Here is a 16,863-nt window from a genome sequence, read left to right on the forward strand (position 1 = left end):
TCATCATTTGAAAACATATAAACTAATTGGTGACATGTTAATTTATGTTTATGCATTTTTTATTTTTGAATATATAAATTGAAACCAAATCTTATTTTTCAGATAAGACGCAACAACTTGTTTAACTTGTAAGTCTCAGATTAATTTTATATACAGAATATCGTGTACCTTCATGTAAAATAATTATTTAACGCACAATTTTTTTGTTGGGGTGATGAGTAAGGATGACCACAGTTCGATTTGAATCGAATCGGACACTATAACAACTGAACCGAAATTGGAATCGTAGAGACAATTCTAATTATGATTCAGAACCGAGAACCAAAAGGTTTCGGTTCCGATGTGGTTCGAAAGCAGTCAGTTCCAATTTCGAACTAGAAAAATAAATAAATAAAATTATTATTGAATTTAAACTATTTTAAAAATAAAAAATAGAATTTACTTTTTAAAAAAATTTACTAAAAAGTTCCGGTTCCAGTTTATCATTTTCCAAAGCTGTGAATCTGTGAATTGGAATTGAATCCAAATTGTGGTCATATCTAGTGACGAGGGACTACACGAGGATATGCACGGGGTAAACTCGTTTTATAATTATAAACGAACAAAAGAACATAAAGAGGTAAACTAAAATTATATGATCGGTTCAAAGCATGAAGGCCAATAGGCCGTTTTCACTGGGAAATTTGTGATGGGGTTGCCCTTAATACCGTATTTTGATAGTGTATTTTGCTGCAACGTAACAAATATTCTTTGAAATTAAATTCCAACACCTTTCCTTTCCATCATGCACAAAATAGTTGTAGCCTATAGTTCCTGGTGCAAGATGAGGGATACAGAGAGACAGGAATGCTTAAAAAGAAGATGAAAATTGATAGATACACAACTTTTTGTGTTGTTCACAAAGAAGCTAGATTTGGTCATCAGTAATGGTTGATCTTCCTGCAATTCTTCCGGATTTCTCCACTGAAGCTAGTAAGAGGAGAGATGTTTCCCATCTTAACCATGGACTTGGCAAAGTGCTGGAAGAAAAGCTCATTGTTCTCAGCATATGCTTTCACCAGCTGCAGTGAGGCTGCACTCTTTGTCACCAAAACCTGGTCAGAGCTCAGCAGCCCTTTGTATGCCAACAAGTTCTTGAAGTAGGAGTTGTCAAATCTTGTGGGGCTCACAAAATCCAGGTGGAACAAGGTTTGGTCTCCCCCAGATTTTGGGCACTTTGTGCGCAACTCAGCAGCATATGACTGGTCCAGGGTGTAGTCTGGCAAGCTGTTTCCTGTTTGGTTGTATAGCCTCTGCCTGAAGCTTACACACCTTGCATTCCCAATTGTGTGACTCCCTGCACAACAATTTGCATAACTTAGCTTCAATTTCTATCTTTTTTGAGTGATGGGAAACCGGCAAACCGCAATCACTGGCTAAGGGTATGTCCTGGATAAACCGTGTATTGTGACATTGACCGGCTCAAACCAAAAAAGACGGATAGACTATTCTCACTTGTAACCTTACTGTTACTAAGTCAACAGCCTGATTAACTGGGTTGGGTTACCCTTTAACTTCCATTTCTAGTATACAAGAGTGACAATTGATGAAAATTTAGTTAATATTTTACCAGATAATGCAACAAGGTCAACAAGATCAAGGCCTTGAAGTTTGAATTTTGTGAGAATGGTTTGGAATGTGTTGTTTGGAGCTGGAATGTTGTTGTTAGAGCCACTCAAGCTGTTTCCTATGGAGTCTCTCCTGCCTAATGGAACCTCCCAGTTTGGTCCACCAGCCTATTTAAACAACAAAAAATGCACAATTAGCTTGTAACCTAGTGACATAAGTACGAGGCTCTTTAGAAAGGTCTTGCGATTATATTGTTACCAGAACTGTGGAATCCCTGGCAGCAAGTGCCAGGATGTCAGCACAAGAAACAGTGTGAGGGCATTCCACCTCCAGTGCTGCTTTAATCTCATCAATGACTTCAAATCCACGAGCAGAGTTTCTGTTCGGGTTAGATCTCTTCTCACTGCTTATGCTCCCACTGCTATCCAGCAGTATAGATGCATCACACCCCTGCATATAGTATATAAACATAAATGTGCAGTCTAACTAGCTTAGACTTTTAGTTGAAATGGAGTACGTATTGCTCAAAACCCGTCAAGAATAACTGGCTCGCATACATGCTTCAATTTGGCAGACGGTGAAAGCTGATGAGAAGTCTGCATGTGACAGGTAAACCAACACAACAACTAGTAATTTTAGTACCTTGACAAAGCAATCGTGAAAATGGAGTCTCAACAAAGAAGCAGCCATTCGGGGCTCTTTAGCGACAGCCTTGGCAACAACAGACTCAACAATTTCTTGTGCCCTTGGGCACGACCGGTCGTAAAATTGAGGATACAGATAACCACCATAGCTCTTACTGCACAGACACAATTGTGCAGAGGAAAGCAAGGCAATGGCCATGAAGAAACAGCTGAAAAACTTAGCCATTGTTAAAGCTGTTGTGCTGACTGCTGAGGATTAGTTTGTTTGATGAAAATGAGAGATGGGTTGAGACAGTATATATAGAGTTGAATTGGAAGAGGGCCTACACAGAATAATGGAGTTGGTAGCCTTTTTAGTTATGGTAAAGTACGTTTCCAAATTCCAATCATAATGTTAGTTAACATATTGTTTCAGTTTCCATGCTGATTGCTGGATTCTCCATTCACCGTATAGCAATTATGTTATTACGACAGGAAGTCAAATTTATAATCTTGTTGACTAGCTTGGCTCGGATTATCCTCACTATCATTATATTAATTAAACATGGGATAATGTATTATCATGATACTAGTTCAAATGCGGACAGTGTTTCCTTGCAGTCCGTGCGGATTTATCATTAGGTATGTATAAATGCAGCACCCAATGTCTGAAAATGCGCCAATGCACCAAAAAATGCATCACACACAAAAAATATGCACCGCATCACACCTAATGATGCATTTCCAAACACTTTGTGATGCATTTATGTCTACCTAATGGTGAGTGATCACACGGGAAGCACTGTTCGCACATAACCTGAAGTGTATTATTATAATCAAATTAGTGGAAGTGGAGTTTGGTTGGATCAACCACATTTTGTTATTGCTTTGTGTTTAAGCTACTGCTGGAAATGGACAAACATGCAGGTTTACAGATAAGAAGAAGTAGAAACAAAAATAGTATTCTAGGGGTGGAAATCACATGCTTTGTTGACAAAGATTCATATTTTAGTAAATATAAGTATGTTTACACTCCCACATGGATAGGAGTGAGTTCGCGCCTCAGTAGAGGCGACTGTTTACTCTTTGTGCTTCAGTAGGTTGAGAAAGTAGCTATGAATAGATACTGCATTGTAACAGAGTCAACAATGCTTAAAAAAAAAAGTAAATATAAGTATGTTTACTTTACTGCTAACTTTAAGATGCCAACGTGGAAAGGCAGGATTTATATATATATATATATATACACACAAATTACTAGACCAATTAGCTAGTACTACACACAAAGATCAATTCTGTCAAATAATATTTCAAGTTTTCTCAACCAGTCAACTAGGATTACACACGGAAACTAATCTTACCGGATAGAACCACTTATTTTTTCAACTGATTAACTAAAACTACACAAATATTATCGAAGAAGACCTCAAAGAGTGACAAAGTTACCAAAATAAATAAATAAACTTTAAAGTGGCTCCAAAAGTTAAAAGCTTATTTTGCCAAGCTTAATTATTGGTATGTTAAAGTTTATTTATAATTGCTTCGGAAAGGGCGATCCAAGTGGGTGGAACATGATTTTAATACTTGAAGGTTACTAGTTCTGTTCTTGTCAACACCTTCTTGATCAAGCTAGTTGTATGGGATATTAGTAGTTGCTGGTTTTTCTAGACGCAAAAAAGAAAAAAAAAAAAGTATCCCCATATAGCAGTCATACCAGATATAATACACCTAAACCACAGTTTGTGAGTAAATAATAATAATAATTAAATTGGGTGCATGCCTGTTATTTAGCCGTGGAATGTACAGAAAGCACATTAGATTACAGTGGATTGGATAACAGAATATTAGGTGAATATGATTGGTCGTCCAATGAATAGATCAAATACTGATAGGGGTAGGAGAACTGCTCCTCTAATTACACAAGAAAAGCACAACCTTTGTCTTCACGCTTCATCTGATGCTTCAAATTAAAATTCCCAGAATGTTTTTTAGGACAACAACCATGCACGTCGTTACGCGATTCACGCGGCTTTCCTTTAACTATGCTGTTGAATTTGAAGTTCTGTCACTTCTGAATTTTGATTGCTTAATGTTTACACAAATGGCTTCTGGGCATTTCCGTGTTTGCGTGCGTCAACTGTGCAGATTTCTGGATATGCTAAGTTGACTATAGCCATGCACAAAGGTTGAACGATTCTTACTGTATAGTTTTAGCTTTTTTTTAATGATGACAAAAAACCTGCAACCGTATGTACTAGGTAAATATTACATTGTGACCCTAGCCAGGAAAGGACGACCACAAGGGGAAAACCAGACTCAAACCAATAGAATTAATAGGCTATTCCTATTGGGAATCGAATTTGGAACTTTGCGGTTATCAAGCCAACAATCCGACAAATTTGGTTGGGGTTGTTAGGTATAATTTTAGCTTTTGCCTTGCTGTAATTTGACCCTTGGGTGTGAAATCTAATGTATGTGACAAGATTCTTTGAAACTGGGAAGAGTAAAAGTGCATTGACCAAAAGTTTAAAACCCTTTCCACACATGAATGGTTTGAAACACTGCAATCTTAAAAGTCACAAAAAGATTAGGCTCGATTCAAAAATCAAAATGACCCGTATGTTGTTTCAGTAGTTGTCCAGGTTCCTTGAGCAGCAGGAGGTTGGCGCTCCCATGAATCTTGGTTCACAAGAGGGCCGTTGGAATCCTCTGGTCCTCTGTATCTGTGGTATCCTCCACTCAACTGCACAGTTTTGAATTCAAGAATTGAGTACTGCAATGTGCATGCTAGAGGTGGTCACTAAGCAATTCAGGACCAAACCAGCTCGAGGCTAGCAAGGCCCAGGAAATGAGTAATTGAAGCATGTGCTCCATCTCAACTAAAAGCCTAAACTGGTAGTTGGACTGCACATTTATGTTTATATATTATTTATGCTAGAAAGAGTGTTTACTTACGGTTTCCAAACATGTAGATAAAATCGTCATTCCAGGCAAGGCATTGCGCCCATACTGCACACAATGTATAAATAACTAAAAAAGTGCACAAAAAGGATATCCAAATTCCAAATGCAAAAGTTATAAGCTTTAGGAAGGAGTGTTTTATGGCAGAAATGTGTAACCAACCTGATTTTGAACTCGTGTCTTGTAAATAAACGCTCCACAGCAGCATAGCGTCGAGGAAACAATGAACCTGCTCCATGATTATGCTCACACATCAACATTTCACAAATCACAAGCTCGTAGAGACAAAACCCATATTCCACGTTCCCATGGGATCATTATATTAAGCAATATAGACAATAAATCATTCACTCAAATGTTCATGTATTCAGATATACTGCGTTATAGAAGAGTTTAAGTAGACTAGAGATCTTCACATACACGCAAGATATCACTCCAAATATTGCCCATCCCCTCGAAGCATCTCCGCTTTCACTCTCACTACTTTCTGCATAAACACCAGATCGAGAGCAAGTTAGATGGAAAAAATCCACTTAACTCTTAGTCATCGTCTTCTGTATTACGTTTGAGGATGCCTCGAGATACAGTCTGAAGCATCAACCTATGAGGGAATTGATAAAATCTTAGAGGCCAACAGCTATCCAGTACAAGGAAATTTGGGCAAGACGACTACTTACTACTACTGCGGGCATACCAAGGGATTACAGACATCTTTTCTCCACGAAATGGATAGGATGAATAGTGTGAAGCTTACCACACATTTTTGAAAGGGTAAATTGAACAGGGTCGTAGTTTGTTATTGGAATGGTAACCTCTACTTCATATGGGGTATCACGAGCAGTTTCACCTGAAGACGAAAATCAGAAATTTAGGTAATTTTCCTTGGACACTTTATGGAAACCAGCAAAGAAAAATGCCATGCAACCACACATACACAAAAAAGAGAGAGAGAAAAAATAGCAATTATTTATAGGTCACTATACATCTCCAGTCGATGGCTAAGATTGTTGGCGACAAAGTCGTTGGTGATACTCCATTTGCTGTGGATTCTGACAATGTAACCTTTAAACCTTGCTCTGGATAGACCTGGAAGATGGGGTGGGACGAATCATAACTTTGTAAACAAATACCATTAAAACAAAGGAAATATATATGTAGAAGGCAAACTCAATTACCTTAACCGATGCTTTTTGCACTAAACTGGAAAGCGAGGCAACTGCAGTCGCATAAAGGTCTACATGAGTTTGTTCAGTGCTGAAGCTGAAAAGTTAGTAAATAATCAATTGGGACTAATATATATGTTAAGATAGTGGTAAGTTAGAATTTGGCATAAAACATTTAGGATATTTGTAAAATAGGAAAGTCCATAAGAGAGAGTACCAAACACGTTAAAAGGTACATGGCATCATTTATACGACAAAAACATGAATTCAGGTTTACTAATTCCATGTAATGTTATTACAGTGGCAAATTACGGAACATAGACAGGTTATTTAGATAAGAGGTTACATTGACACCTGAATTCCTTGTAAGCTTTTTCAAACCCGAATTGAGTCATGCCATTGTGAACCTATGAGTTCAACCAAGGGTTCAATAATATAAGCAGGGAACGAACAACTTTGAAGTATCATCACGAGAAAAAAAAAATCCTTACAATTTCCGATGTTCTTGGTAAAAAACCAACTGTGAAACCTTCAAATACTCGCTCACGTGGTTCCCCACATGGAATGGCAAGTTCTACCACAACTCTAGTCCAAAAGGAAAGAATAGCAACATAACTCGAGAATATGAAAGATTCAAGTTTAAAAACTTTGGCTAAAACTCATTTATAATAAGATACGAAAGAAAATGGCTAGCACTTTGATGTTTAGAATACCTGCAGGTAGACTCATAAGAGACGCTGCATACACATCCAACTCCACCTGTATTTCACAAAGCAAATTAAAGACGTGACAAGAATAGCATTCTGGCAAAGATAAAAGAGGACGGCAAGAAGGAATACTCATATTGCAAAACTCACCTTTGCATTGTGTATTTGCGCAGTTTCCACATATGATGTTCACCTCAAGAAAACATTGTATGATTACAAAGAGTAAGCAGGAATCCATAAGAAAACGAGAGAGAAAGCAAGAGAGACAGAGAATACCTGAGCTGTGCGGCCCATCTTATCAAAAGTCATCTCACAATTCAACAGGTCGCCATTGAAATATTCCTAGGTACAACCATACAAAAATCCGGGATGATAAGTGCTACATCAGTTAAAACTGCTATAGCACCATAACAGTAGACGTGGTGAACTTTCTTAATTCCTAAAACTAACAACAGATATTACCGTTTTGCTGGACATCTAAAATACACAAAAGAGTGCTTGAAATGCTACCATCTTTCCTTATTCATTACTTCATTAAGCAAAACTATTTTTCTTTACCCTTTCAGTTGCCAATAACGAGACTTGAACTAAGAAGTGATAATCTGCATTCATTATTGTTCAAAGGTTTTAGGAGAATACCTTGACTGGCAGCTCTATGTCTCACAAGGTTTTGAGGAGAGTACACCATCCTATATATATGACTTTGGAGGACATTCTGTATGGTAACCTTAAAACCCTAGTTTCCAACTTTCCTAATATATAGGATACCATATGTGATAATATACCTTATAACACTCCCCTCAAGTTGGAGCAAAGATATTAATCATGCCCAACTTGTTACACAGATAACTAACTCGTGTCCCAGTTAGGGCCTTCGTGAATAAATCCCCGAGTTGTTCTCCAGTCTTTACAAATCCAGTGGAAATTAACCCTTGTTGTATCTTCTCACGAACAAAATGACAGTCAATCTCTATATGCTTCGTTCGTTCATGAAACACTGGGTTTGATGCAATATGCAGAGCAGCTTGGTTATCACACCATACTTTTGTAGGGATTGGAGCTTTAAAACCAGCCTCACTCAGAAGGTTGTTTATCCACATCACTTCACATGTTGATTGTGCCATTGCCCTATATTCAGACTCTGCACTCGAACGAGAAACCACATTCTGTTTCTTACTTTTCCACGAAACCAAATTACCTCCAAAGAAAACACAATATCCAGTTGTTGATCTACGATCCTCTTTGGATCCTGCCCAATCAGCATCAGTAAAACACTCGATCTTAGTGTGCCCATGATTTTTATACAAAATTCCATGTCCTGGAGCTCCCTTCAAATAACTCAAGATGTGTTCTACAGCTGCCCAATGCTCAACAGTTGGAGATGCCATACATTGGCTCAAAACACTCACTGGATATGCAATGTCTGGACGAGTTACTGTCAAGTAGTTCAACTTCCCAACTAATCTCCTATACCTCTCAGGATCTTCAAACAACTCCCCCTCCTTTGACAATTGCATGTTTGGTATCATAGGAGTATTGCATGGTTTAGACCCTAGTTTCCTTGTTTCAGACAGTAAGTCAAGTATATATTTTCGTTGAGACAGTAATATACCTGTTTTATTCCTCATGACTTCAATACCCAGGAAGTACTTTAGTGGTCCCAAATCCTTTGTTTGAAATTGACTATGAAGGAATGACTTAAGAGATGAAATTCCTTCGGTGTCACTCCCTGTAATGGCAATGTCATCCACATAGACCACTAACTAGATTATGCCTGTTTTGGACCACTTGTAGAACATTGAGTGATCCGATTGACTTTTCACCATCCCAAAGCTCTCCACTGCTTGACTAAACTTTCCAAACCATGCTCGCGGGCTTTGTTTCAGTCCATACAATGATCTTCGAAGTCGGCATACTTTCCCAGACTCCCCCTGAGCAACAAACCCAGGAGGTTGCTCCATGTACACCTCTTCATGAAGATCCCCATGCAAAAAGGCATTCTTGATATCAAGCTGATGCAATGACCAATCTTTAATGGCTGCCATTGAAATGAGTAACCTGACAGAAGTAAGCTTAGCCACAGGAGAAAAAGTGTCAGAATAATCAACCCCATAGGTTTGGGCATATCCTTTAGCCACAAGACGGGCTTTCAATCTAGCAACAGACCCATCAGAATTTACCTTGACAGCAAACACCCACTTACAACCAATAGGCCTCTTACCTGCAGGCAAGGCAACCAACTCCCAAGTATCATTGTGATCCAAAGCATTCATCTCCTCAATCATAGCAGTTCGCCACCCAGGATGAGACAAGGCTTCCTTAACAGTTTTAGGAATGGACACGGAATCAAGGGAAGCCACAAAAGAACAGGAGACAGAGGACAGCTGAGCATATGCTGCAAAAGAGGATATAGGATAAGTGCAACTGCGTTTACCTTTTCGAACATCAATAGGAAGGGTATCATTTAACACTGGATCAACTGACTTAGAGGTGGTTTCAGGGATTGGAGTAGGTACCGAGGCAGGAAGAGGAGCTTGAGGCAAAGCAGGAACGGGGGCAGCAGGCCGAGGGCGACGAGAATAGACTTGTAAAACTGGAGGAGTAGGAGCAGGCATAGGGACAGATGTCGTGACTGTATACATCAAGATGTCATCCCCCTCATCCTCCCCCTGACCAATGGCATCCGGAGAAGAAGGAAAGAAAGGAACATCCTCGTGAAAAGTGACATCAATAGAAATAAGGTACCTACCAAGCTTTGGAGAGTAACACCTGTACCCCTTTTGCATACGAGAATAACCAAGAAACACACACTTCAGAGCCTTTGGATCAAGCTTGGTGAGGTTAGGACGGACATCTCGAACAAAACATACACAACCAAATATACGGGGGTCAATATGAAACAAAGGTTGTGATGGACACAGAGTATGGTACGGAGTTTTCCCATCCAAAACCACAGAGGGCATGCGATTGATTAAGAAACAGGCAGTGGAAACAGCATCAGCCCAAAACTGCTTAGGAACCCCCCTTTGAAACAATAAGGCCCTTGCAGTTTCAAGCAAATGTCGATTCTTGCGCTCAGCTACCCCATTCTGGGAAGGTGTGTCAACACAAGAAGATTGATGCAACATACCCATGCTATGCATATAAGAGGAAAAGGGGTACGAGAAATACTCTTTAGCATTGTCACTGCGTAATATTTTGACATGGACACCAAATTAAGTTTTAATTTCAGCACAGAATCCACGAAACACATCAAACAATTCAGAACGAGACTTCATTAAATATAACCATGTCATTCGAGAGAAATCATCAACAAAGGTAACAAAATACTTATAACCAAGTTTAGAAGTCACAAAACACGGACCCCAAACATCTGAATGTACTAACTCAAACAAAGTAGACACACGTTTGATAACTCTAGGACTCAAATGCACACGACGGTGCTTAGAAAACTCACACGACTCACAATGTAAAAACGGTAAACTACGAAACTGTGGACACAATTTCTTCAACAACGGGAGGGAAGGATGCCCCAAACGACAATGAGCAACCACCAGAGTGACAGCACCCGAACAAGCAACCAACTTTGACCTCTTGGTGTCAAGAATGTAGAGACCCCCAGACTCACGCCCCTCACCAATAACCCTCTTCGTCATAAGATCCTGAAACAGACAATGATCAGGGAAGAACGTAACAGAACAGTTTAAAGCACGGGTAAGCTGGCTGACCGAAATCAAATTGAACGAGAAATTAGGGAGGTGCAAGACAAACTGTAAGGGGAGTGTGGGGATTGGCGTAATGGAGCCAGACCCAAGTACATGGGAGGTGGACCCATCCGCTAAGGTGACAGGGGAACTATGTGGAGAAGAAGAAATGGAGGAAAATAAACTCGAATTACCTGTCATATGGTCTGTGGCACCCGAGTCTATAACCCATTTGGATGATGATGATAGAAGACGAGGTCGGGTTACCTGAGTCAGCAATTGCAGTGACTGAAGAGGATGAATGCTTCAAAGAGTCTTGGTATTGAGAAAACTTGGCAAACTCATCAGCAGAGACCATGATAGTCTTGGAAGGTGCCTCAGGTGTAGATGCAACATTGGCAGAAGAATTCCTACGATCCTTTTGCAACTTCCGACAGTCCCTCCTTATATGCCCTGGCTTTTGACAATAGTGACACACAATGGTGGAAGTACGCCCCTGGGAATATCCATTGTTCCCACTGTGAGGATGACCGGAAGTGTGCCCTTGGGAATTGCCACCATTCCCATTGTGAGGAGTACGACTAACAAGAGCACTATTAGGTGGGATGGGAACATCGGGTATCTTGGACTGCTCGGATCGAATCAAGCGAGGGAAGACATCAGCTAGGGTAGGGATTTCAGATATACTAAGAATTGTGGACCTAGCTGTGTCAAACTCAGAAGGAAGACCTGCCAAAAAACTCATAACAGTCAATTGTTCACGTTGCTTTTGTTGCTCTTTAACGTCAGCAGTGAATGGCATGAGTTTATTAAGAGCCTCATATGTTTTCTTAAATTCCATAAAGTAAGCAGTANGAGGGCATGCGATTGATTAAGAAACAGGCAGTGGAAACAGCATCAGCCCAAAACTGCTTAGGAACCCCCCTTTGAAACAATAAGGCCCTTGCAGTTTCAAGCAAATGTCGATTCTTGCGCTCAGCTACCCCATTCTGGGAAGGTGTGTCAACACAAGAAGATTGATGCAACATACCCATGCTATGCATATAAGAGGAAAAGGGGTACGAGAAATACTCTTTAGCATTGTCACTGCGTAATATTTTGACATGGACACCAAATTAAGTTTTAATTTCAGCACAGAATCCACGAAACACATCAAACAATTCAGAACGAGACTTCATTAAATATAACCATGTCATTCGAGAGAAATCATCAACAAAGGTAACAAAATACTTATAACCAAGTTTAGAAGTCACAAAACACGGACCCCAAACATCTGAATGTACTAACTCAAACAAAGTAGACACACGTTTGATAACTCTAGGACTCAAATGCACACGACGGTGCTTAGAAAACTCACACGACTCACAATGTAAAAACGGTAAACTACGAAACTGTGGACACAATTTCTTCAACAACGGGAGGGAAGGATGCCCCAAACGACAATGAGCAACCACCAGAGTGACAGCACCCGAACAAGCAACCAACTTTGACCTCTTGGTGTCAAGAATGTAGAGACCCCCAGACTCACGCCCCTCACCAATAACCCTCTTCGTCATAAGATCCTGAAACAGACAATGATCAGGGAAGAACGTAACAGAACAGTTTAAAGCACGGGTAAGCTGGCTGACCGAAATCAAATTGAACGAGAAATTAGGGAGGTGCAAGACAAACTGTAAGGGGAGTGTGGGGATTGGCGTAATGGAGCCAGACCCAAGTACATGGGAGGTGGACCCATCCGCTAAGGTGACAGGGGAACTATGTGGAGAAGAAGAAATGGAGGAAAATAAACTCGAATTACCTGTCATATGGTCTGTGGCACCCGAGTCTATAACCCATTTGGATGATGATGATAGAAGACGAGGTCGGGTTACCTGAGTCAGCAATTGCAGTGACTGAAGAGGATGAATGCTTCAAAGAGTCTTGGTATTGAGAAAACTTGGCAAACTCATCAGCAGAGACCATGATAGTCTTGGAAGGTGCCTCAGGTGTAGATGCAACATTGGCAGAAGAATTCCTACGATCCTTTTGCAACTTCCGACAGTCCCTCCTTATATGCCCTGGCTTTTGACAATAGTGACACACAATGGTGGAAGTACGCCCCTGGGAATATCCATTGTTCCCACTGTGAGGATGACCGGAAGTGTGCCCTTGGGAATTGCCACCATTCCCATTGTGAGGAGTACGACTAACAAGAGCACTATTAGGTGGGATGGGAACATCGGGTATCTTGGACTGCTCGGATCGAATCAAGCGAGGGAAGACATCAGCTAGGGTAGGGATTTCAGATATACTAAGAATTGTGGACCTAGCTGTGTCAAACTCAGAAGGAAGACCTGCCAAAAAACTCATAACAGTCAATTGTTCACGTTGCTTTTGTTGCTCTTTAACGTCAGCAGTGAATGGCATGAGTTTATTAAGAGCCTCATATGTTTTCTTAAATTCCATAAAGTAATTATTAAGAGCCTCATATGTTTTCTTAAATTCCATAAAGTAAGCAGTAAGAGACAAATTTTGCTTCTCGGCACGCATAAAGTAAGCAGTAAGAGACAAATTTTGCTTCTCGGCACGGTAAAAAGACTTGCAAACATCATACAGACGAGTGATATTCCCCTTCCCAGAGTAAAAGTATTCCAAATAATCCATCAATTCTTTAACAGAAGAACAATGACTAACAAACCCAAGAATACCCTCATCTATAGAATTACGAATTTGTAAGAGCAAACGGGCATCATCCTTCACCCAATTAGCATCCTCTTTGGTCTCAGTGAGGTGGTCTGTTCTATCCAAACTAGTGAGATAAAGCTTAATGACCAGAGACCACTCTAAGTAATTAGAGTCATTAAGCTTACAGTCCGTGATTTTGGAATTCACATGAACAATATCAGTAACAACAATCGACTTATTTTCAGCCATACCCACAAAAAATGGAGCCCAAACAGATCAGACACAGACAAAAAACAATAACCGGAGGGCGTACGAGACAACCTGATTGAAGACCCGCAATAACCGAAGCAACACTAGTCCAAACCAAGACCAGATCCGAGACCCCTAGACCTGGGCGAGCTCGGAGACGTCGGCCGGGAAAAATTCCGGTGGCCGGAGGCAGCTCACGCGCCGGCGCGTGGCGGAGGTGGGCGGCGGTGCGGTGGTGCGTGAGCCTCACGCGCAGGGCAGATCGGCGCCGGATTTCGCAGGGAGGGTCGCCGGACGTCGGCGATCCTTCGTGGGTGGGCGGTGATGACAGCGGAGCGAAAAAAAAATAAAAATTCGTGTTTATAACCTAGGCTGTGATACCATGTTCAAAGGTTTTAGGAGAATACCTTGACTGGCAGCTCTATGTCTCACAAGGTTTTGAGGAGAGTACACCATCCTATATATATGACTTTGGAGGACATTCTGTATGGTAACCTTAAAACCCTAGTTTCCAACTTTCCTAATATATAGGATACCATATGTGATAATATACCTTATAACAATTATTGATGTTTTCTGTATTTAATAAGAAATGTATGTGAGCCAAAACAGACCACAAGCCATGAACTACACTGATTCTACATGACTATGAAACAGGTTACTTTCCATAAAGCTTTGGCAAACCAAACAATATGACGAGAAAATAAAATACAATAGTAGTCACCAAAGAAGCATTGTGGCTTACTTGCACAAAGCTGACATTTCCTGATCCAGCAACGAAATAGTTGAACTTATCATATCTACCAAAATCCACATACCCCTGCGGTTTTGTAAATTCGAAATTAAACTACAATACTGTACGTTGAGACCTACATAGCTAGAAAGAATCTCTGGACCATAAGAAGCACATAGTAAGTCAAAAGAAGATTTAAACTTTTTCGACACATTCTCCAAAAACAATTCAAGAAAAGAAATACAAATATCAAATTAGTAATTAAAGTAACTGAGATTAGAGAATATATAGTACCTTTTGAGATCTAGATTGCACATCTTTACAAAACCGTACCACAGTGTCAGTATTCTACATTAAGACCACCACCAGTATATACACTTCATTAATTTATAGCCTTTGATCATAGAGTTTTGCATTCTAATATAGCTTTGATGACCAGGAAAAGTAGTTCTCATATACTGGACAAAGTAATTAATTACCCCTCCATCGTATTCAAAAGGGCGTCCAATCCATCCACTCTGTGAAGCATCTAAGGAAAACAATAATGCTCAATGTGTATTGCAAATACAAGTACTAGATTACGATCTACCATTCAAGAGGCAACACAATTAAGAAAATATCAACTATAACTAGGTATTTTGATCTCTAATATTGCTTCTGTTGTATGAGATTAGCTTTTTGGTAATGTTATGTTAGCTAATAGCTATAGCCCCTTTGCCCTTTACTGGCATCCGCCCAACTATCTCCCTAGTTACATGGTGCTGGACTTGGCCCTTTACTGGCCTCCGCTCAGCAATCTCCCTAGCCACATGATAATCTCCCTTCCCAATACCAGCCACATGATGCTGAACTTGGCCCTTACCGCCCTCTGACTTACAATCTCTCTCCCAGCACTAGCTAGTCTTAATTGCTTTTGCTTAGCTAGTAGCAGACACAACTTTATTTCCTTTTACCGCCACACATTTTCGAGAGACAGTGCTAGACTTGGCCCTGGCCTCCGCCCAACAATCCTCCTAGCCTGAATTGGCGCTTACCGGCCTCACCCAACATGTTAGATTATATTTATATCTAATAGACATGATATAGGATACAAAATCATAAATATAACTGGAATTGTCAAGAACATAGCAGCCTGTACTTGGCACAACAACAGAAGCAGCTCCGAGCGCTCGCAATAGAACAGCTGCAAACTCATAAATTAGATGAATAAGGAATACGATCAAAATCGGAGGCAGGAGAGCAAACTACAGACCAAATGCTGCTCTACTCTACAGGAATCAGGAGGTACCTGCAACTATCAAAATTATCATATGGTAGATAGAAAATGAAATAATCTGGTACGAACAAAAACAATAATCTCCCACTACAAACTGCCTCTGTTTCCTAGTACAAGTGCAGAACTACATACGCATGAGGAAAAGGAAATGCCTTTCTTTGGAAGCGGAAACATCAATGAGAAATGGTGAACTGCACGACAAGAACAAGAACAAGAAAAGGAAAAATGTACCAGAATTGGTTCAACGGTCAGCTGGTCATGCACTATGGTCTACGGTCTATGGAGGACTGAGCTCTCAGCTGAATTGAACCGTAACGGCGTAACCATAATTGAACCGTACATATTTACTTACATAAATATATATATGTAAATACTTTTCTCTCTTGCCTTATCGTGCACTTCCAGTGGAGCAGACCGCGACTCTAAATGTGGATTTTTCTTACATAGGTGACTCAAGATTCCAGGAAATCAACGGTACGGTAACAACCAGCTCTGAGTGAAAAAGACGTGGTGGATAATGGATATAAACCAAATCTGCTGTGGTCCAAGTAGATTGACCCAAATTAAATTATTGGGCTCAGCCCATTAAGGTAGCGAGTCAACTCCAATAGCCCAACATTGTTGTATGACAATTACACGGCAAATTATTCTGTGTGCTCGGATCCAACTTGCAAGATGGATCCCGATTCAAAATACACAATTTACATACTGGATGTTCATAATTTATATACTGAACGTTCACAACTAAATGTTCACAATTTATATATTGAATATTCATAATTTAAATTGTGAACGTTCAGTATGTAAATTGTAAATATTCAGTAAGTAAAATATGATGGGTTCACCTTAGAAAGTGGACCCGAGTCCATGGTACAACTATTGCAATTACATGTGTAAATTAGGGCACAAACGTATTCACTTGCTCGTGAGTTATTCACAAACTGTTATATATATATATATATATATATACTATTGACTCTGTTACAATGTAGTATATGTTCATAACTACTTTCTCAACTAAATGAAGCACAAAGAGCCAATATTGCCTCCACAGAGGCTCGAACCCACCCCTTCCCATGTGGTCCATATCTTATTGTTAATCTGTGTTGATCGGGCGATAAAATAAAGAAAAAATGTGTTTATATTTTGATAAATATTTTAAATTTAAATGATAG

General features: G+C 40.0%; 2 protein-coding genes across 5 annotated transcripts; both read right to left on the bottom strand.

Moving 5' to 3' along the window:
* Positions 1 to 776: 776 nt before the first annotated feature.
* Positions 777 to 2,499, bottom strand: LOC116014103 (peroxidase 72). Its single transcript, XM_031254100.1, has 4 exons — positions 2,251 to 2,499; positions 1,867 to 2,058; positions 1,610 to 1,775; positions 777 to 1,336 (listed from the first exon to the last, which is right to left on the bottom strand). Exons 1-4 carry the CDS (start codon positions 2,476 to 2,478, stop codon positions 921 to 923), a joined length of 1,002 nt encoding a protein of 333 aa, XP_031109960.1. The 5' UTR covers positions 2,479 to 2,499; the 3' UTR covers positions 777 to 920.
* A 2,219-nt stretch (positions 2,500 to 4,718) lies between these two features.
* On the bottom strand, positions 4,719 to 15,990 carry LOC116013823. 4 transcript variants are annotated; one of them, XM_031253758.1, is made up of 18 exons: positions 15,920 to 15,990; positions 15,701 to 15,795; positions 15,504 to 15,595; positions 14,892 to 14,930; positions 14,707 to 14,760; positions 14,425 to 14,499; positions 7,339 to 7,404; positions 7,213 to 7,255; positions 7,069 to 7,114; positions 6,847 to 6,940; positions 6,710 to 6,762; positions 6,368 to 6,452; positions 6,176 to 6,278; positions 5,947 to 6,039; positions 5,613 to 5,679; positions 5,355 to 5,421; positions 5,187 to 5,240; positions 4,719 to 4,974 (listed from the first exon to the last, which is right to left on the bottom strand). In XM_031253758.1, exons 2-18 carry the CDS (start codon positions 15,720 to 15,722, stop codon positions 4,837 to 4,839), a joined length of 1,191 nt encoding a protein of 396 aa, XP_031109618.1. In that variant the 5' UTR covers positions 15,723 to 15,795; positions 15,920 to 15,990; the 3' UTR covers positions 4,719 to 4,836. The 4 variants fall into 4 exon arrangements, with proteins under 4 accessions (XP_031109618.1, XP_031109619.1, XP_031109617.1 ...); XM_031253759.1 differs by lacking the exon at positions 15,920 to 15,990 and having other exon boundaries at positions 6,368 to 6,446; positions 15,701 to 15,905; XM_031253757.1 differs by lacking the exon at positions 15,920 to 15,990 and having other exon boundaries at positions 15,701 to 15,905.
* Between the last annotated feature and the right edge of the window lie 873 nt (positions 15,991 to 16,863).

This window comes from Ipomoea triloba, chromosome 3 (assembly GCF_003576645.1).
Source record: "Ipomoea triloba cultivar NCNSP0323 chromosome 3, ASM357664v1".
In the NCBI taxonomy this organism is placed as follows: Eukaryota; Viridiplantae; Streptophyta; class Magnoliopsida; order Solanales; family Convolvulaceae; genus Ipomoea; species Ipomoea triloba.